At 42.3% G+C, this 20,797-nt stretch overlaps 1 protein-coding gene across 2 annotated transcripts in view; it reads left to right on the top strand.

The window, feature by feature from the left end:
* The first annotated feature begins 789 nt into the window (after positions 1 to 789).
* DHX35 (DEAH-box helicase 35) overlaps positions 790 to 20,797 on the top strand; it is a 72,716-nt gene continuing 52,708 nt past the window's right edge. The window contains exons 1-4 of one of the 2 annotated variants that reach the window (XM_082361175.1): positions 790 to 1,715; positions 8,300 to 8,433; positions 13,164 to 13,256; positions 18,821 to 18,898. In XM_082361175.1, coding sequence (XP_082217301.1) covers positions 1,676 to 1,715; positions 8,300 to 8,433; positions 13,164 to 13,256; positions 18,821 to 18,898 — 345 coding nt within the window. In that variant the 5' untranslated portion in view covers positions 790 to 1,675. The remainder of the gene's footprint in view (positions 1,716 to 8,299; positions 8,434 to 13,163; positions 13,257 to 18,820; positions 18,899 to 20,797) is intronic. The other variant, XM_082361174.1, reaches the window with a different exon arrangement.

Below are 20,797 nucleotides of genomic sequence, written 5' to 3'. Positions count from 1 at the left end.
TGACTATGCCATTGCTCTCAAAAGAATGCAGAATTTTCTTCACAGCTCTAAAGTGCATAGATTCTGAAGCCTCTCACTTCCTTCCAATTAGTTGCCTATCCATTAAACATTTCCTATTACTCGAGCTTATTAGCTCTCATTTGGATTAGTAGAATCTTTCTCAAACTGATTGCTGGAAAGAATCATCTGTGGAGTGGCTCGAAATGCAGGTTCCCAGGCCATGCCCCTGGAAATTCTGATTCGGGATTTATTGGGGTCTAGAATCTGTATTTTTCACAAGCATTTGAATCATGAGTAGTCAAACTAGAGGAAACATTGGGCTAGTGTCCTAGCCTAACAAATCTACCCATTTCTAAGTTTCTTATTTTAATCCATTCCCCCTTCCCCTTTTCAGCATTACTCTCAAGGTCCCTAAAGACTTGCATACTGTTTCCACTGTTTTATTTACTGATAATAATAGACACTACTGTTTATCGAGCATTTACTCATTTACTCCCACGACATCCTCCCCCCACACCCCGCCGCCTTGGACACAAGCTCCGTGAAAGAAGAGGCTGAAACTGCAGTACCTGGGCGCACGGTAGGCGCCCAATATCTACTGAACCAGAAAACCCTAGGGGTAGTTACTATTATTATCCTCCAATCTGAAAATCTGGAGACTAAAAGAAATAGTACAGGGCTTCGCCGGTGGCGCAGTGGTTAAGGATCCGGCTGCCAATGAACGGAACACGGGTTCGAGCCCTGCTCTGGGAAGATCCCACGTGCCGCGGAGCAGCTAAGCCCGTGCGCCACAACTACTGAGCCTGCGCGCCACAACTACTTAAGTCTGCGCACCTAGAGCCCGTGCTCCGCAACGAGAAGCCACCACAATGAGAAGCCCGCGTACCTCAACGAAGAGTAGCCCCCGCTCGCCACAACTAGAGAAAGCCCGCGCACAGCAAAGACCCAAAGCAGCCAGAAATAAATAAATAAGTAAAATAAATTTAGTAAGTATATAAGTGTCTCAAGTTCGAAAATGACAACATTTATTCTAACTCTGCAAACATAGCTTGAATCCTGCCTCCAGTGCCCTGAGAGGTAGTCTGCAGCCTATGCTCACGCACCTGCAGAGCTAGAAAACTCACTGCTGGAGGCAGCTCCAAAATATGTTGCCACCCTCTGGTTCTAATTCTGCCCCTTAAGGCTGTGCTGAACTCCCTTAGTTACTCTTGCAAATGACAACTCTTCAAAAAAAAAAAGAAATAGTACAGCTGTGATAGCTTGTAACGTAACATTAATTTGGGATACACTGCCTCCTTGCCCACCGAGTGACGCAGGCGGCGACAAACTCTCGTGCCAGCGGTCCCTTCCCAAATCTCGCCCTTTCCGAGATGGGCGGCCACCACCCAAGGAACGCCCCGCTCCTCGGGAGGCCACTTAAAACCCAGCTTCCTCACGCTAAAGAGGCGGAGAAGCGCGCCCTTTTCTCCAATATGGCGGGGCGGGTCACATGGGCCCCGCGGCGGGGCTGAAACGCACGTCACGTGGCTCGGAGGGGGCGGTAGTCACGGGGGCGTGGCCGTAACACCACGGAACCTCCCGGGCCCGGGCTCCGCGCGGGCCACGCCCCGCGGCCCCTTCGGGGCCTCGTGCGCAAAGGAGGGGTGGAGCCTTCCTCGGGACCTTTCACCTCAGCATGGCTGCGCCCGTGGTACCGGTGAAGTTCTGGAGACCCGGTAAGGCCCTTGGCGGAACGCTGGGCAGATGCGGCAGCTTGACTTCGGTCTTGGCCCCGCGGCCGGCGTCCTGGCGCCTGCGGCCCTGCTCGCAGGCCTGACCTCAGCGAGCTGGCCACCGCTGCCTCCGAGCTGGTGGGCTCCGCGGCTTAGGCGCCCACAGTGGTCCCGAGGGATTCAGGGATCCGCCCCCAGCCGGGGCAGAAGTTCACCGTGTGACCTCGTTCCAGTCTCTCAGCCACCCCAGGCCTCGTTTTCCTCACTCCTGATGCCTGTCTTGCCCAACCCCTGCGATGGGAAAACGCTAAAGCGCCCACGCGTGTCCTGTTACCGCCCTGGGGCTACGCTGGGGCCGGACAGGGGCTGCTGCTCGGGGTTTAGAAGTTCATGTTAGGAAATCAGACTGCCTGGGTTCGAATTCTCGGCTCTGCCTTAGAGTAGCAGAGTTCCTTTGGGCAAATCATTTAACCCTTCTTAGTCTTAGTCCTTTTATCTCTGAGATGGGCAGAATAGTAACATCTATCCTGTGGGCTGGAATAACGAGCACGACGCATTGTTTGATGTAGAGGAAGTGATCATTAAAAGGGAAAGTATCTTAGTCTGTTTTTGGGTTTCTGTCCGCCCCACGTGTCTGCCAGAAAGTGAACACCCCCCTTCCTATTGGCTGTCACCCACTCCCCCTCTTGCAGGCTAACACCATTCTCAGCCGCAAGATGATTTGCTTGTTTTGTTGGAATTTACTCATTAGTCAGGATTTTATTGAATGTTTACGTGCCAGACCCTTCCTCCTCTTCCATCAGTTTCCTGTGAAAAACAAAAGTTTCTTAAAGGGTTACCAGCTTGTTTTTTTCCCACCACTTGCACCTCCGCAGGTCTGGATGTGCACAGTATTGTATATTGCAGCAAAAATGAAATAAGGCAGAGAAGGTAATATAAGGGAAGCTTTTAAAGGGTATTTTAGAGTGGTTCCCAGAAATTCTGAACGTGCCTATCAATGATGATGAAGATAAACCTAAGCAAGGGTTGTGTTAATTCTTTTTTTAAAATCTGTAGCTTGTCCCCTAACGATAATTTTATGATTCAGCATTTAAGTCATCAGCCAATTATCCATCCTGAGTTTTATTTGCAGCCAAAGCTAAGATCCCATTAGGTAATGAGATATCCTCTATTTTATTTATTCAAGCCTTTAATAACAGGTCAAAGTGTTAAGTACAATAAAGGCCTAAATGAATTGTTGAAAATCAGACCAGCTACTCTTTTGGTTAAAGAACATGGGATTATTCTAAGAGTTTTATTCCATTATTTAGTTCATTCACTGAAGTTATACTTACTGAACACCTCGCCTTGTGGTTAGGAGACAAATACGGATGACTAGGGCTCTGCTCTGCTCTCAAGATTTATACTCTCTCTCTCTCGCAATTATAATATGAAGTCGGATATCCTCTTTAAGAGATTTTAAAGTGAGGCAGAACAAGGCGGTGGTAAGGAAGATGAGTTCTACTAGGGTCAGACTGTAGAGACCATCCTGACTACCATTTACTAACTTGGTGATTTGGGAAAATCACGGTTACCCCATCTGTAAATTGGGAATGAAACCTACCCAAAGGATTGTTTTGAGGATTAAATGAGAATACACATCAAGCTCTTAGCACTAGATACATATTAACTACTATAATTACTTGGAAGTATAGAAGAGGGGAAAAGTTTGAATGTGTGGATAAGAAATACTTCATCAAGGGCTTCCCTGGTGGCGCAGTGGTTGAGAGTCTGCCCGCCGGTGCAGGGGACGCGGGTTCGAGCCCTGGTCTGGGAAGATCCCACATGCCGCGGAGCAACTGGGCCCGTGAGCCACAACTACTGAGCCTGCGCGTCTGGAGCCTGTGCTCCGCAACAAGAGAGGCCGCGATAGTGAGAGGCCCGCGCACCGCGATGAAGAGGGGCCCCCACTTGCCGCAACTGGAGAAAGCCGTCGCACAGAAACGAGGACCCAACACAGCCAAAGATAAATAAATAAATAAAAACCAAAAGAGTCAGTTAAAAAAAAAAAAAAAGAAATACTTCATCAAGACAGTGATATTTTTGAGGTGAACGTTGAAGCACAAATGAGGCTTTGTTCTGCAGAGAGGTAGGAGAATGGAGCTCTAAAGGGTGTAGCATGAACAGAGGCAAAGCTAGATGGTACCTCAGCAGTGTCCAAAACACCAAAATAATTGAGTAGCATGGTGTTTAGTGGCAGGGTATATTTTGGGGCATAGTAGGAGATGAAGCCAGAAAGGTAAGTAGGGGCCTCATCGTGAGAAGTCTCCATGCAAGTTAAAGAATTTGGGTTTCACTGTTTTTAAACAGGAGGTAACACAATGAGGTTTATTTTCGGAAGATAAGTCTGACCTTGGTGAGCAGAATGCTTGGGGGAGGAAATTAGAGTCAGGGACACCCTTAAGAGAAGGTGCTACTAAAAGCGAGAAGGGATATTGAAAACCTCAATTCTGCATGTGAGCAGTAGGGAGGGACCTTATGGGAGAGATTTTAGAGGCAGATGTAGGGGAAGGTAAAGTCGGTAATGACTCAGATTTCTGGGTTCAGTGACTATCTTGGTAAGTGGTTCTCAAATTTTGCTGTATAGTTGAATCACTTGGGAAGCTTTTAAAACTCCTGCTGTTCAGTCATACCCTATGGTAATAAATCAGAAGTCCGGAGGGGCTAGGAACCAGGCGTCAGTATTTTTTAAAGATCCCCAGGTAATTCAAGTGTGCATCAAAGTTTGGGAACCACTGTTCTAGGTAAACTGTTGTCATTCACTGAGATGGGAATGGATTTAGTGCACACTTACTGGGCCCCTTGTGCTGGTCACTTTTACTTACGTCATCTTATTAAGCAGTAACAATATCTTTAAAAAAAAATTTTTTTTTATTGTTTATTTTTGGCTGCGTTGGGTCTTCGTTGCTGTGTGTGGGCTTTCTCTAGTTGCGGCGAGCGGAGGCTACTTTTCGTTGCGGTGCATGGGTTCTCATTGTGGTGGCTTCTCTTGTTGCGGAGCACGGGCTCTAGGCGTGCGGGCTTCAGTAGCTGTGTCTCGTGGGCCCTAGAGCGCAGGCTCAGTAGTTGTAGCGCACGGGCTTAGTTGCTCCACGGCATGTGGGATCTTCCCGGATCAGGGATCGAACCCATGTCCCCTGCATTGGCAGGCAGATTCTCAACCACTGCGCCACCAGGGAAGCCCTGGGACAATCTAAATAAGTGACGGTGCTGGGTGGAAATAATAGGGAGTGGTGGGAACTGTGGCAAACTAGAGCATGTGTACACTGATATGTGTACAGTATTGATTACACTGAAGCGTACACATGCTATCTAAAGCAGGAAGCTGTACATGGTTCCACCCAGTTGGTGTCATACGGGCTCAATATCCAGATTAGAATGGGAAATTTTTACATGTTTTAAATGAATGATTTCAAACATTTTAACAGTGGCATATTCGGGGTCCTTGAGTAACTAGTTTGTGATCTCTACCAGTTTGTGATCTCTGCCTTAACATCTTTGTATGAGCTGCCTGAGTTTTTTGTAGAAAAAAGTTTGACTTGATTTGCTAGTACAAGTGGATCAGAAGGGCCTGGCCTTTTTCCTTCCTTCATTCAACAAATATTTAATGATAAAATCAATGTTTGACAACGTGCCTGGCAAACGCATTATAACAACAGCTTTGAAGATTTTTTGACCTGATAATGCAGTAAGAAATGTGTTGTGACCCAGCATGGGTGCACATAATGTACTGTGTTGTGATTCAGCATGCATGCACATGTGTGTGCATACACACACACACAACTAAAAAGAGTTGTACAAAAACAATATTGCTTCTTGGGGTGCACTCTGGTACTTTCTATTCTATTTCTAGCTCATCTTTAGAAAGTGCTAGCCATGACCCACTACATGAGTTTCCTAAGCCATTAATGAGTCACCACTCAAACTGAAAAATTGGGTTAGAGGGACTGCTGGATTGGTGGGGGGCGGTGCTGTTATCAGCCTTGTTTGATAGATGGGGAAATGGTTTACAAGAATTACAAATTTGTTACTTGCTTAACCACTGAGAATGTTCCCAAGGGAAAAAACAAACCATAGGCAACCAGCATGGCCCGTGGGACGTATATATGGCGGGGAAGCAGGCCTGGTTTGGTTGAATGAAGTCTTCTGTATGGAGGAGACATGCTCCTCATTGACTGACAGTAGCTGTTCTCGTAAAAGACCTCATAACTGAATGTACTGAGGTGAACTTGGCTGTAGGTTAGAGACAGGAGGGCTGGGGTAGTCAGGAAGACACCTGGATGGATTAAACCTTGGTGTGGGAGGAAGTAAGAGACGTTGCGGGAGCAATGTTAAAAGATTCTAGACATGCTGTAGGGGCTTCCCTGGTGGCGCAGTGGTTAAGAATCCATCTGCCAATGCAGGTGACACGGGTTCGAGCCCTGGTCCGGGAAGATCCCACATGCCACGGAGCCACTAAACCCGTGTGCCACAACTACTGCGCCTGTGCTCTAGAGCCTGTGAGCCACAACTACTGAAGCCCGCACACCACAATGAAGAGTAGCCCCCGCTCGCCGCAACTAGAGAAAGCCCGCGCGCAGCAGCGAAGACCCAACGCAGCCAAAAATAAATATAAATTAAAAAAAAAATAAAAGATTCTAGACATGCTGTAAAGGTTTAGAATGTTTGGAAAAGGAGGGAATTCAGGACAAAAACAGAGCTGATGAGGATAAGCTATTTCTTTGCGCTAGTTTTCTTGGGTGAAGATTACAAGGAGTTAATCAGAGGTAGTGATAATAAGGGTAGAAAGGAAAGGAAACTCACCTCTTTGAGCACAGGCTTTATTCCAGGTCCTGTTCTATCTTTTAGCTTGTTGAAAGGAAGGTCAACATTTTGGCAAAACAATACAGCAGTGCCCCACTTACCTGATTTTTGGCAACCTTGGACCTCCGGAACACAACTATGTTCCTAGAAATGAAAGGAAAAGGGATCAGAGATCTACAGCAGTGATTCTAAATTTAGCTCTAGGGGGTTTCTGGACCTCCAGCATTTTGTGTTCTGATAAATTACATTCTGGTGTGTTTTTCAGGAGATGGAGTTCATAGCCTTTATTAGATTGTCGAAGGGATCTGGGACCCCTCAAAAATGTAAAAATAAATCACTGGGCTAAATATTCTTATCACAAAGCCTCTGTACTTTCACGTAGCATCACAGATTCTGAGTTCAGAAAACCTGGGAGGTGATAGTATTGGGTAATTATCCCTGTAGCACCCCTAACAGAGGGCTGTGAACTTCTGGCGGGGGTGGTTATTGAGTCACAAAGGTGGCATACCCCTGTACTGAACAAGTCTAACTTTTAGAGATAACTTCCTTATGTTGAGTTGAATTCTGAACCCTGTATCATTTACTTATTACTCTGAGTTCTGTCTTGGGCTGCACGAACAATTTGGTGTGAAAAGTTACAGAGGCTGATGATAAAAATTGAACCCATGTTCCTCCTAAGGCATTTTCCTTTTCAGGCTAAAAGTTGTACGTTGAACAACTTTTCATGGGGGGATATGGCTTCCCTATTCTTCACCACCCTGAGGCCCAGTTTTTCATTGTTTTTACCAAGAAGCCACGGTGGGTATCTGGTGTTTAATCTGCTCAGCACGGTGGCTTCTTGGCCCAGCACTTCCCAACCAACCACTGCAATTCTGTGATTCAGATAGGCGCTGCCACTTATTGTACCCCAGTCCAGGGCCGTGGTTGATTGGATCAGGCTGGGCAGCGGCCCTAAGCTGGGGGAAAAAGAGCCTTCCTCATCTCCCAAACAGACAACACACACCTGGGACTCCCGGTTCCCCTCACTGGGTCTTTCTTCATTACCACTTTATGCACTAAGTTATGTTCCTTTGGGAGGAAGAATAAGAGAAGCAAGTAAGCTGCACCAGGGTAAGACCGGCATCTGTAGTGTTCACTGCTGTATCTCTGGAACGTCCATCCTTGCTGGGTGAGTGAGTGAGTGATTGGTGGAGAAACTGTGAGCCTGAGCTCTGACCCTGGAAGCAGCCTTAATTCCAGCTCCTGTAGAGAAGCCAGCCCCAGGGACTGAAAGGAGCTTGTCAAGAGGGACAGAGAGAGAAGGAAAAAGGCCAGGCAGCATTTGAGTCCCCGGTCGGTGCCTGTTGACCCTGAACCTTGCTGCCATCCTACGGTGATAGGATTCATCGTTTGCCTCAGCTAATTCCCACTAGGTTTCTGCCACTTCTATTAAGAGTTTGGTAATAATAGCAGCATGGTGGCCAGAACTCAATACATTGTCCTCTGTAATGTACAGTTGCGTGTGGCCAGTTTGGAGCCCAATAGGTGTGCCATCTCCTTTGTTCTTGACACCGCAGTGAGGCTCTTCTGTAGTCTCGTAGGCGCCTTTCTAGATGCTTTCCTGAAATTACAGTTTAATACCTTTTGGTAGTTTGAGATTAAAATGCAGTGCTTCTGTTGTATATCTTCATCTTTGAATTTGTAACTTTCACACAATTTTTCTGTTCCTTATACCAGAGAATCTGAAAAAAACATTTCTGTTGCAGGTACAGAGGGACCGGGTGTCAGCATCTCTGAAGAGAGACAAAGTCTAGCTGAAAACTCTGCAACGACTGTTGTTTACAATCCTTATGCCGCCCTTTCTATAGAGCAGCAGAGGCAGAAGCTGCCGGTGTTCAAGGTACATTAAATAAGTATGTTCAGTCATCGGCCTGAAGCAGCCTGCAGTAGCTTTTTTTTTTTTTTAAATTAATTATTTTTTTGGCGGGGTTGGGTCTTCGTTGCTGTGCTCTGGCTTTCTCTAGTTGTGGTGAGCGGGGGCTACTCTTCATTGCGGCGCGCGGGCTTCTCATTGCGGTGGCTTCTCTTGTTGTGGAGCATGGGCTCTAGGCGCACAGGCTCAGTAGTTGTGGTGCACGGGCTTAGTTGCCCCATGGCATGTGGGATCTTCCCGGACCAGGGATCGAATCCGTGTCCCCTGCATTGGCAGGCAGATTCTCAACCACTGCACCAGCAGGGAAGTGCCCGGCAGTAGCTTTATACTTGGCACTGAAGTGAATAATCTCCTCTTACTCTTAATGATCCTTTAGAATGCAGCGAGCTCAGAGATACCCTTATCTGAAGGGATCGTCTGTTCAAAATATGTGTGTGTTAGTTAACTTTGTAAGTCTGGAAAGTCCTTACAGTTTTTTTTGGTTAGATCTAACATATTGGAAAAACTGGAAGAAATGAAATGACATTCTTTTTTCCCCCTCTTTGCTTTCAGTTATGGACAAGTTCAAACATACAGAAAAGTAGAGAAAACAGCACAGCGAACTCTTATGCATCCATCTTCAACAAATTACCAACATGTGGCCAATTTTAGCTTTCTTTTTAAAGGCATATTTCTTTACCCAAGATTAATTAGAAATACGAGGTTGTTTCTGTTGAAGAGATTAACTCCCACTGAGATAGTGATGGGATTTTGGTATGGTTATTACATACCATGTGCACATCCAGACACGTGATTTTATTAATCTCATGAAATGGACATATACTCATAAGAGACCAAAGTATAAACTAGAATTAAGAGTATATTTGTTTACAGTGAGCCGTGGTTCTCCAGTACAGATAATACAGTCCATGGACACACTTTTCTCCCCGTTGCCAAGTCCACATGGGAAGCCAAATTGTAATTAGGAAGTGGGCTCAGAGCCAAGGACGGTTTAGATGTAGTTGAAGGATATTTATTTCCTGTAGCCTCTGATGAAGGTTGATGAACTGTCCCTGCCTTGTATGATATCTCTGGAATGACCCGAGTAAGTGGGGCCACCAGCACCTGTGTCTCTCTTTCTTCCGGACAGTGTTGGGTGAAAGCTGCCCGAGTCCTTGCACTTAGGGAGTTTTTTTGTCTAGACTGTGCTAATAATGCCTCTTCTATTAATACGTTCTTTCTCCAAATGGATATGAAACAGCCGCCTTCTGAATTTCGCCAAGTCATCTCGATCAGACTTTTCTGTGACCCCAAACGTTTTAGTTACTCCTGTACTGATAGATGCTGGGTTTCTTCTGCAGGAGATTAACCTCATCCATTACGTGTGAATGTAAACCAGTTTGACCCTCAGGAGATAAGATCATAGGTTCACCATTGAGGGACACAGTTTGAGCTGTGATGAAGTGTCTGGACTCGAGCTAGACTTCAGAGTTCAAACCCAGGCTTCATCATTTGTGTGCTGTGTGGCCTTGCTCACTGCCTGAGCTTCTGTTTACTTATCTGTCATATGGGACTAGTGGTACCTTCCTCATAGGATTGTTACGAGGACCAGATGAGATAATCCACATAGAGCATTTAGTAAGATACCTGACATGTAGTAAACGTTGAAGTACAAGGATGATTATTGTTTACTGAGTATTTAATTTTCTTGACTCTTCTTCATCCTCCAGCTGTACTTATAATAAATGAAATAACATTAAAAAAAAGAAAGCAAGAAGGTATTAATAACATATTGAAATGAAAATGGTAAGAAAAAGGGTATAAGTTACTGATAAAAATCAAAGCAGAGCTTAAGCATAGTTACAATCTCATAAAATGTTAAAGATAAAGCTAGGAGACCAAAAGGATAAAAAGTTACCCATTCACCACCGCTGCCCCCATTAAAACTAAAAGTGAAAATTCCTTTTTAAAATTTTTTTAAAGATTTTATTTGATGTGGACCATTCTTAAAGTCTTTATTGAATTTGTTACAATATTGCTTCTGTTTTATGTTTTGAGGCATGTGGGATCTTAGCTCCCCGACCAGGGATCGAACCTGCACCCCCTGCATCGGAAGGCGAAGTCTTGACCACTGGACCGCCAGGGAAGTCCCAGTGAAAATAGCTTTAAAAATAGAAGTTGAAACTAAAGCAGCAGTAAATCAAAGGCTCACCCCTCTTTACCCCAATGCCATTTCAAGGGGTATGCCTTCCCCTTGGCTACCTCCTGTAGGCCGGCGTTCTCTTTGGGCCCTGAACAGTGCTGTGCAAGGTTGTCCTCTTACTTCCTTAAACTCAACCTCGCTGAAGCTCAGTCTGGTCCTCTGCACCAGCTCTCCTTGATTTCCCTGCCTGTGCCTGTCGGGGGTACCGTCATTCTCCCAGTCTCCAAACTGGAAATAGCTTTGTCATCTCTCTCTTGAATGTCACACGTCAGACTCCATTTGCAATGCTTTGTATTTAGCACATGAAGTATGAGTTAATGCCTTCAGTTTCTTCATGCTTAAATCAATCTTGTATATTGCTGCCCAATTTTCTCAGAACACTTATAGCATGGACTGCCTCCTGGCTAAAGTCCAGATGCTAGCTCTACGTTCAAGGCTTTCACAGTGCGGCCCTAACTACACCTATTGTAATTCATTTCCAAGTCAAACCTGGAGCCTTTCGTGAGCATTTTCTAGCACACCTCGAATAGAGTTCATATAGTTTGCCTATTCCATCTTCTTTCCTTTACTTATGTCATTTCCCTTTCCTGGAATACCATGTGTGTCTCTGTATTCAAATTTTCTTTCAAGTTTTCCCTGAACACCCACCCATCCATCCATCCATTCAACCATCCATCCAGCAGATGGATTTACAAAATATCATTTACAAAATACCTGTGAAGAGCCCAAACCTTTCCCCTTTCCCTGCCCAAAACAAGAGAAAGCACAGAGTCCAAGCAATCGACAGGAAAGCATCTAGACAAGTCCCAGAGTACCTGCAGCAGAATCTCCTTTGGGTGTTTGTAGAAATGCAGATTCCTGGGCTTCACCCTAGCCCTACTGAATCAAAAACCCTGAGGGTAGGGCTAGGAATCTTCGTTTTTAACAAATATCCTAAAAGATTTTTACACTAAGATTTGAGAACTACATATTTAGACCCTAAATAATGCTAAATTCAAAACCCCAAACAGTCAATACCTTATTTAGCTGGGAAGGCAGCATCCTGTCTCTCCCAGTCTTCACCAAACACATTGTTGGTGTGGAGTCGGATGAGCTGAGCAGTGATCAGAGTGGGAGAATTTGGCAGGTTTTTACTTCATTCCAAACCAGGAATTTATGGACTATCTTTATGACTTTCCAGATCGTCGGGTGTGTCTGTAATCAAATGTGGGTACAGAAATACATTCTGAAGCTAAGTACATGGGATCTTGGAATTATCTGTGACTTTTCAGTGGCCAAATCAGTGTTTCTGCTCCTACTGAATGGGTTAAGGAAGGCCCAGTTGAAATATAGATGTAACCTATGGTTGCTTTATTGTGAACTTGGCCATAGAGGTAGAGATGAAAGCATATTCTTTTTGTTTGTTTGTTTTCACAAGTTAATAAATGAAAAAAAATTAAATTAAGTAATACATGCATGTTGAACAAAATTCAGAGGTCTCCTTCACACCCCTGCTCCCCGGCCACTTTCTTCTGCTCACTGGAGACAGTATAGTTACCAGTTTCTTGTTTTGTTTTTCCTCAAAGTAGCTTATACATAAAGAAGGATATATGTATTTACCCTTTCTCTTTTTTTAAATTTTAATTTATTTATTTTTGGTTGCATTGGGTCTTTGTTGCTGCGTGTGGGCTTTTTCTAGTTGTGGCGAGCAGAGGCTACTCTTCATTGCGGTGCGCAGGCTTCTCATTGTGGTGGCTTCTCTTCTTGCGGAGCACGGGCTCCAGGCAGGCAGGCTTCAGTAGCTGTGGTATGCGGGCTCAGTAGTTGTGGCTTGCAGGCTCTAGAGCGCAGGCTCAGTAGTTGTGGCACACGGGCCCATTTGCCCTGCGGCATGTGGGATCTTCCCGGACCAGGGCTTGAACCCGCGTCCCCTGAACCAGTAGGCGGATTCTTAACCATTGCACCACGAGGCAAGTCCCTACCCTTTCTTTAAAAACACAAGTAGTAGTGTATCATTCACACTATCCTGCACTTTGCTTTCTTACCATAGCAGACCTCATTGACCATTCCACATCAGTACAAATAGACATTTGTTCTTTTTAACAACTGTGTATTATTCCATTATTGAAGTGTTTCACAGCTGTGTAACCACTCCCCTGTTGATGAACATTTAGGCTGTTTGAATTTTTGGCTCTTATAAACAATACTGCAATGAGTATGCCTGTACATACATCTTTGTTCACATGTATTAGGATGTCTGTAGTATAACTTCTTATAAGTGGAAATCTTGAATCAAAGGGTATGTGCGTTATATATTTTGATAAGTTATTACACTCAGTTGCAGTTTTATCACCTTGTACTGATACCAACAGTACCTGCAATATATTTTGATGTATATTAGAAATGTATTTTGACAGTTCTTTTTAAAATTTCCTTCCCTTTGGCAAACAGCTCATTTCATAATGTTTAAATATCTTTGTTTAGGTCTTTTGAGAAAATGTATGTCTATTTACAATGTTTGGTTATATTTTTTCAGCTTAGGAATCATATATTGTACTTGATAGAAAACTATCAAACAGTGGTGATTGTTGGAGAAACAGGATGTGGGAAAAGCACGCAGATTCCACAAGTGAGTACATTTAAATGTGTCTTTGTACTTAGATTTGATTGGAAGGATTTTGTAACTTGAGAACTCTACCATTTTTTTGCATTTTTAAGATCTTCTCTCAGAGAGGAAATAGTCAACCCAACTAGATGTTTTTTATTAAACTTTTGAACTTTTATTAAACTTTTAATTTCTTTGATTAGAAGAAGTAATGGTCATCTTCAATTTATTATAATTCTAACATAATAATAGAATAGCCATACTCTGAAAGGAACAATGGGAACTCATTTGAAGAGGTGTAATGCATAGTTTTTGTCCTCCAATAATTGCAGTTGAAGAGGTGGTGTAGGATGGATGCCGCTGTAGTTGTGAATAAAGATTGACTGTTATAGAATTATGCAGTGCTATGGAAGAAACCTCTCTTACAGGACGAAATTTTATCTGGTGTGGATAGAAGTGGAAAGAAGGATCAGGAAAGACCTCATAAAAGAAATGACATTTGAAATTGGGGAAAAAAATATTAAAAAAAGGAAAAAAAAGACAAAGAAATAGACCTTGAATGATCAGTGGGAGTTGGCTGGGAAGATGTCCTCATCCAGTGAATATTGTGGTTAGAGATATTAGGATGGAGAAGTGCTTGGGGCTCAACAGAGTGGACCGGTAAGGTCAAGAGTGGAAAGATAGGGTGAAGTCAAAGTGTGTCTTAAGAGCTTCGACTTGGAGGGTGAAGAATGGTATTTAAGTGGTCAGGGATAAGAGTCCTTGCAGGTTTTTCTTTCCTTTTTTAATATAGATTTTTAAAAAAAATTAATTTTATTTATTTATTTATTTTTGGCTGTGTTGGTCACTGCTGCACGCGGGCTTTCTCTAGTCGCGGCGAGCGGGGGCTACTCTTCGTTGTGGTGCGCGGGCTTCTCATTGCTGTGGCTTCTCTTGTTGCGGAGCACAGGCTCCAGACGTGAGGGCTTCAGTAGTTGTGGCTCGCAGGCTCTAGAGCGCAGGCAAAGTAGTTGTGGCACATGGGCTTAGTGGCTCCGCGGCACGTGGGATCTTCCCGGACCAGGGCTCGAACCCGTGTCCCCTGTATTGGCAGGCGGATTCTTAATCACTGCGCCACCAGGGAAGTCCCTGAATTTAATTATTTTATTGTATTATTTTTAAAATTTTTATTTATTTATTTATTTATGGCTGTGTTGGGTCTTCGTTTCTGTGCAAGGACTTTCTCTAGTTGTGGCAAGCGGGGGCCACTCTTCCTCGCGGTGCGCGGGCCTCTCACTAATGCGGCCTCTCTTGTTGCGGAGCACAGGCTCCAGACGTGCAGGCTCAGCAGCTGTGGCTCACGGGCCTAGTTGCTCCGCGGCATGTGGGATCTTCCCAGACCAGGGCTCGAGCCCGTGTCCCCTGCATTGGCAGGCAGATTCTCAACCACTGCGCCACCAGGGAAGCCCCTAATTATTTTTAAGGAACTGTATTTTAAAAATAAGCATTGTGTTTTTTGAATAGGAAATACATTCATGGTACAAAATGTAAAAAGCACAAAGGAATAAGTGGTAAAAAGTGAATCTCCTAAGCTTTGCTGGTGAAAATAGATTATGTTATTGGCCCAAATATCTGCTCTCCCTCCCGTGGTAGGATTATTTCTCTTCCTTACCACTCAGTTCCACTTCTCTGAGACAGTCACAGTTTCCAGCTTCTTGTGGAGCTAAATATGAGTTACGGCCTAGGAAAACTGGAAAGGCTGAGGAACTAAAGGTCATGGCAAGAATATGAGCAGGTTTTTGTCAACAAACTGTTTTGAAATTTCACAAACTATATGTGGAAGTTAGGTGATATTTTTGCCTAGAGCTCTGTCAAAACAATGGACTGTGAAAACAAGCTCTTTATAACAATTTTTATTAGTACCATTTTCTAGTGGGTGGAGTTCTTCCTAATCCCACTCTAACAAGAAGACCAGATTTGGTAACCCTTAAAAAGAGTGGAGGGAACTGAGATGGAATTCAATAACCTCCCTCTGTGACATCCACTGCCTCCTTTTTTAAAATATTTTTTAAAACCACCCATCATTGGTTTTTAGTATGGTCACAGATTTGTGCAACCATCACAATTACTTTTTTTTAAAAAAAATTAATTTAATTAATTTATTTTTGGCTGTGTTGGGTCTTCGTTGCTGCGCGTGGGCTTTCTCTAGTTGCGGCGAGCGGGGGCTACTCTTCGTTGAGGTGCGCAGCCGTCTCATTGCGGTGGCTTTTCTCGTTGCAGAGCATGGGCTCTAGGCGTGCAGGCTTCAGTAGTTGTGGCACACAGGTTCAGTAGTTGTGGCTCATGGGCTCTAGAGCACAGGCTCAGTAGTTGTGGCACACGGGCTTAGTTGCTCCGTGGCATGTGGGATCTTCCCGGACCAGGGATCGAACCCTTGTCCCCTGCATTGGCAGGCAGGTTCTTAACCACTGTGCCACCAGGGAAGCCACATCCACTGACTCTTGATGTCAACACTATACCTGCTTTTGCAGCATCTTTAAATTTCCACCTGTAAGCAACCATAAGCAGGCAGAAGTCTAAATCCCAGGTGTATTGAGAGACTGGCTTCATGGACAGATTTATTATTATGCAAATTGCTTTTCTTTCCCTTAACACTAGTACTAAGAGATTGACTACAACAGTGTGTGTGTTTTATTTTGGATGGTAGAACTGTGTTCTGGTTATATGGCTTTGGTTTGCTGAGCTTGAATCCTAGCTCTTAGATTTTTACCTGTGTCCTCGGACAAAGCATATGACTTCTTTGTTTCCTTATCTCTAAATTGCTGCTGATGCTGTTACCTTCCGCATTGGATTTGTTGTGAGGATTAAATGGGGTTATGCATACCAGACAGTTCCTGGCACTTAGTGATGTACTCGGTGAATCTTAGCCATTATTCTTGTAGTTCTCTTTCTGCATTTGTGTTGATTGGGGTGGTTGGTAGTATTTTGTGTATGTATTCAGTGCAAGAGAGAAATTTCACAGTTTTGATGGCAAAAAAACCTACATTATCTAAAACACTCTGTTCCTTACAGGCATTTTTTAAATTATTATTTTTAGCTAGTTTTAGACTAACAGGAAAGTTGCAAAAATAATACAGAATTCCCGTATACCCCTTACCCCGCTTCCCCTACTACAATAATCGAAAGCAGGACAGTAACAATACCAGTAATCAGACTACAGATCTTATTTAAAGCTCATCAGTTTCCCCACCAAAGTTACTTCTCAGAAGATCCAGGATCCTTCTCCCTGGTCTCCTCCAGTCTATGAAAGTTCCCCATTCTTTCTTCATCTTTTATGACCTTGACATTTTTGAAGAGTACCAGGCATTTATTTTATAGAATGTCCCTCCGTTTGGGTTCGTGTGACGTTTTCTCATGACTAGAATGAGCTCATGCATTTTTGGCAAGAATCCCATAGAAATGATGTGTCCTTCTTAGTGCATCGTATCAAGAGGGTTGACATGGTGGTCTTACCACTGGTGAGGATAATTTGATCACTTTGTTAAGGTGCCAGGTTTCATCTGTAAAGTTACTGTCTTTCCCTTTGTAGTTGATAAATATCTTGGAGGAGATATTTTTAGACTGCAAATAATCTGCTTTTCAAACTATCACCTACTAATTTTAGCATCCCTCAGTAGGTCTTGTCTGCAGCAGTTACTCAGGTGTTTCCCTAATGATTGATTTTCTCTATTCCTATTTCCTTTTACATTTATTAAATGGAATCTTCTGTAAGGAGGAACTGTCCTTTCTCCCTCATTTATTTATTTATTCAATTATTTATGTGTATCAGTATGGATTCATGGATATTTATTTTGTTCTATGGGTTTAAATCCAATATTACCATTATTTATTTTGTTGGTCAGAATGGTCCACCTTTGGTCATTTAGGAGCTCTTTCAGTTTGGCTCCTGTGTTCTTTCTAAAAGCCTCCATTCATTTTTTTTGAACACTTCCTTACTTTCTAGTAACACAATCTGTTTCAGGCTTGTCTTATGTTTTTCCTGCACTAGCCTTGGGATCAACCACTTCTCCAAGGAGCCCTGGTTCCTTTTATTGGAGAACGGTGTTTAAAAATCAAGAGTTGGGTGCTAGGGTGCTCATTGTTATTGAGGTGTCATTGCTATAAGTCTCAGTGGGCAGATTTAGGAAATATATATGAATACTAAATCCCTACATAATCCCACTTACATATCTGTATCAATCTGTATATATATTAAAAATCATGAATTTATTCTGATACTTCCAATTCCACATCATAGGGCTCATTCTAGCCTTTCCTTATTTGTAACTCTTCTTCAACAGTGAGAAACTCCATTGTCTACAATGTATTTATTTATTTGTTAAATTCTAAGGGGCATATAAAATAGCTTCAGAATTGCTAACCCATACCCCTAACATTTACTGAGTAGATTACAGCATTTAGGTACAGTTCTTTCCATCTCTGGCCTTCAGTCAAGATAATACTGTTTTCAGTTACTTAGGTTGGTTCTTCTCCACCCCCTTCAGTGTGATCAGTTATTCGCTTGTAATACAGAAAGGGTCATTTGATAGTGTTTGCATTTCTTTTGGTTTCCCTCCACATCCTGGTTGTTTTTGTGTATTCATTTGGGTTCTTGAAGAGTACGTGCAACATGACTGTGGTTCTGAGAGTCAGAGCTACACAAAAAGCTCTACTTAAAGCATTGCCCCTCCCTCTTCGTCCCTGCTGCCATGTTTTCATTCCTCCCTTTTTCCACCCCTTTCCTACCAAGCCTCCGTAGTCAATCATTCTCTTCTCTTTAGTTTCTAGTTTGTCCTTCCTTTATTTCTTTTGAACAAATGAGCAGATACATGTATGTAACAGCATTTTAAATCTTTTTTCTGTTATAGAAGTAATATATATTGATTGTAAAACAATTTAGACATTATGAAAACGTAACTCTGATAACCCCTGTTATCCATTTTGGATTTTAAAAAGCATATAATCAAATAAATACGTAAGAAATAAGTATATGTGGCAAATAAATACAGAAATAAATCAGATAATACATATAATCAAATTTAATGTATACTAATAAAATCTAATGGGATATATACATGTATATAAAGTCTGATTTTTTTTTTGCAATAACAAATGTTGTTTTATTGGTCTTTTTAAAAGAATCTAATTATTTTTATTTACTCTGACTAAAATATTTTGTATGGTTGATATTTATTGAGTTGTCTCTGTGTGTACTTTAAAATTCTTTGTTCTACAGATTTAGCACTGTTCTGAGTGACCCATGGATAGTTTTTTTATTCCTTGAGACAGCTGTAGTACGGGGAAATTTTGTAAGACTGGGGAGTTAGAATGTTGAATTTATGCCTTAGTTCTTCTGATTATCACTTCTGTTGTGAACTTAAGCACATGACCTAACATTTCAAAACCTCAGATGCCTCATTTGCAAAATAGTTTTTTAAATCTCTGCTGGGAGAAGAACCATCTGTTAATTCTTTTCTCAGTGATTTTATCACAATCCAGGGTCATCTTGGGGGAGATTGTTTCTGGAGAAGTGGTGTCAGGTGTATACTGAAACGTGATTTTATTTGTAGTACCTTGCAGAAGCTGGCTGGACAGCCGAAGGAAGAGTGGTGGGAGTGACCCAGCCCCGAAGAGTGGCTGCTGTTACAGTGAGTTTCTCTTTTGTTGTAAAGACTCTGTTTGTGTCTTCTATTTCAGTGACTTTTTCCTTGTTTCCTAAAAGCTGCAAATGAATATGATTTGCAGCTCCTCAAGAATTTAATTCTTCACTTGAAAAAGAACTATGATTTTTTTTGTAAAATTGATACCTGTACATTATGAATTTTTATGTAGTAATAAAGTACAGAAGTCAAAATGAAAAAAGTAATTAAAAACAAAACAAAACAAAACCCAAATCTCACCACCCAGCAAAAACAGTGTGAACATTTGTGAACATCATTTCAAGTTTCTCTTCTATGTTCACATAAAAATGAATGGTTGGCTGGATGGATAGAAATGATTTTATAAAAATGGGTTCATAGACATATATTTGCTTTTGTTGAATTTAACAAAAGAGGAAACTTCAGTGAAATAGGAGTAATTACTGAACTTTGGATAAATAATTTTTCTCTACAAGAGAATTTATTAAAGCTTGAAAATTAAGAAAAAGGATTACAAAAAGCTTTAGGGTGTTACTTATTTTTGGAACTACGTTATAGGTAGTTGCCTATCACAAGAGTAAAGTAGCGCACTGATTCTTTCTACTGTTCCTCCCTCCATTTGTGATAAATGCAGTGCTATAATTTTTATTTCAAGATTTATAAATATATATTCTTTTCTGTAATCATAACTCCCACAGGTATTTAACTTTAATCCTAGTTTAATAATCACTAATAATTTTCCAAGGTTTTGCCAACTTTGAATTGCTCATTTCACTTTATTTCTTGATTGGCTGAATTTTTTTTTTCTTTTTTTTTTTTTAAATACTTCCTTTCTAAATCTAATTCTTTTTTTTTTTTTTTATTTAATTTTTTTATTTTTGGCTGTGTTGGATCTTAGTTTCTATGTGAGGGCTTTCTCTAGTTGCGGCAAGTGGGGGCCACTCTTCCTCGCGGTGCGCGGGCCTCTCACTAATGCGGCCTCTCTTGTTGCGGAGCACAGGCTCCAGACGTGCAGGCTCAGCAGCTGTGGCTCACGGGCCTAGTTGCTCCGTGGCATGTGGGATCTTCCCAGACCAGGGCTCGAACCCGTGTCTCCTGCATCGGCAGGCAGAGATTCTCAACCACTGCGCCACCAGGGAAGCCCTTGGCTGAATTTTATATGCCTGAGAATGTTTGATTGTGGTCTTTGTTGATATACAATTCTTGATTCATCCTCTCTAGGAGCTGTGCAGACACTGCTCCACTGTCTTTTGGCCTGGAGGATCACTGTATAGAAATAGTCTGAGGTCCAGTGGAGTTTTTCCACTCCCTACCTTCCTGGCCTACTTTTTCTGCTTGAATGCTTGTAACATGCTTGTTTTTGTACCAGGATATGTCTTGGTGCTGATTGTTCTGTATCATTTTTTCTTAAATGTGGAAGAACTTTTAATCTTCAGGCTCAATCTCATTATATCAGGCAGGTTTTCATCCATTATTTCTTGGCACACTTTTCTGTTCCATTTATTTTTTTCTCTTTTCTAAGAGCACCAATTAAGTGTATATTAGATCCCCTTTGTCTCTTTTTAGTATTTATCACCCTCTCTGGAATCATCTGTTTTCCAGTTTGTTTTGTGATATTTCTTCAAGCCTGTCCACAATGTTCATGATTGTTTATTTAACAATAAACAAATTTATTCTATTTTGATTCCTTTGTATCTTTATCTGGGTCTCATAATCACTTCTTTGAATGCTTTTTTGTTTCTTTACTAGCTAGAGAAGTGAATATTTAGAATGGGCAGAGATATTACAATACATTACAAATTTTAAAAGCTGATAATACCACAAGCATTTTTTAAAAATCCAGAAAATAACATAGTATTTTTATTAACTGACACATTTCTCTAAATCTTTTTTCCTGCAATTTTTGGC

Source organism: Balaenoptera borealis, assembly GCF_965194805.1.
Source record: "Balaenoptera borealis genome assembly, chromosome: 16".
NCBI classification, from domain to species: domain Eukaryota; kingdom Metazoa; phylum Chordata; class Mammalia; order Artiodactyla; family Balaenopteridae; genus Balaenoptera; species Balaenoptera borealis.
This window is presented reverse-complemented; position numbering and strand designations above follow the sequence as displayed.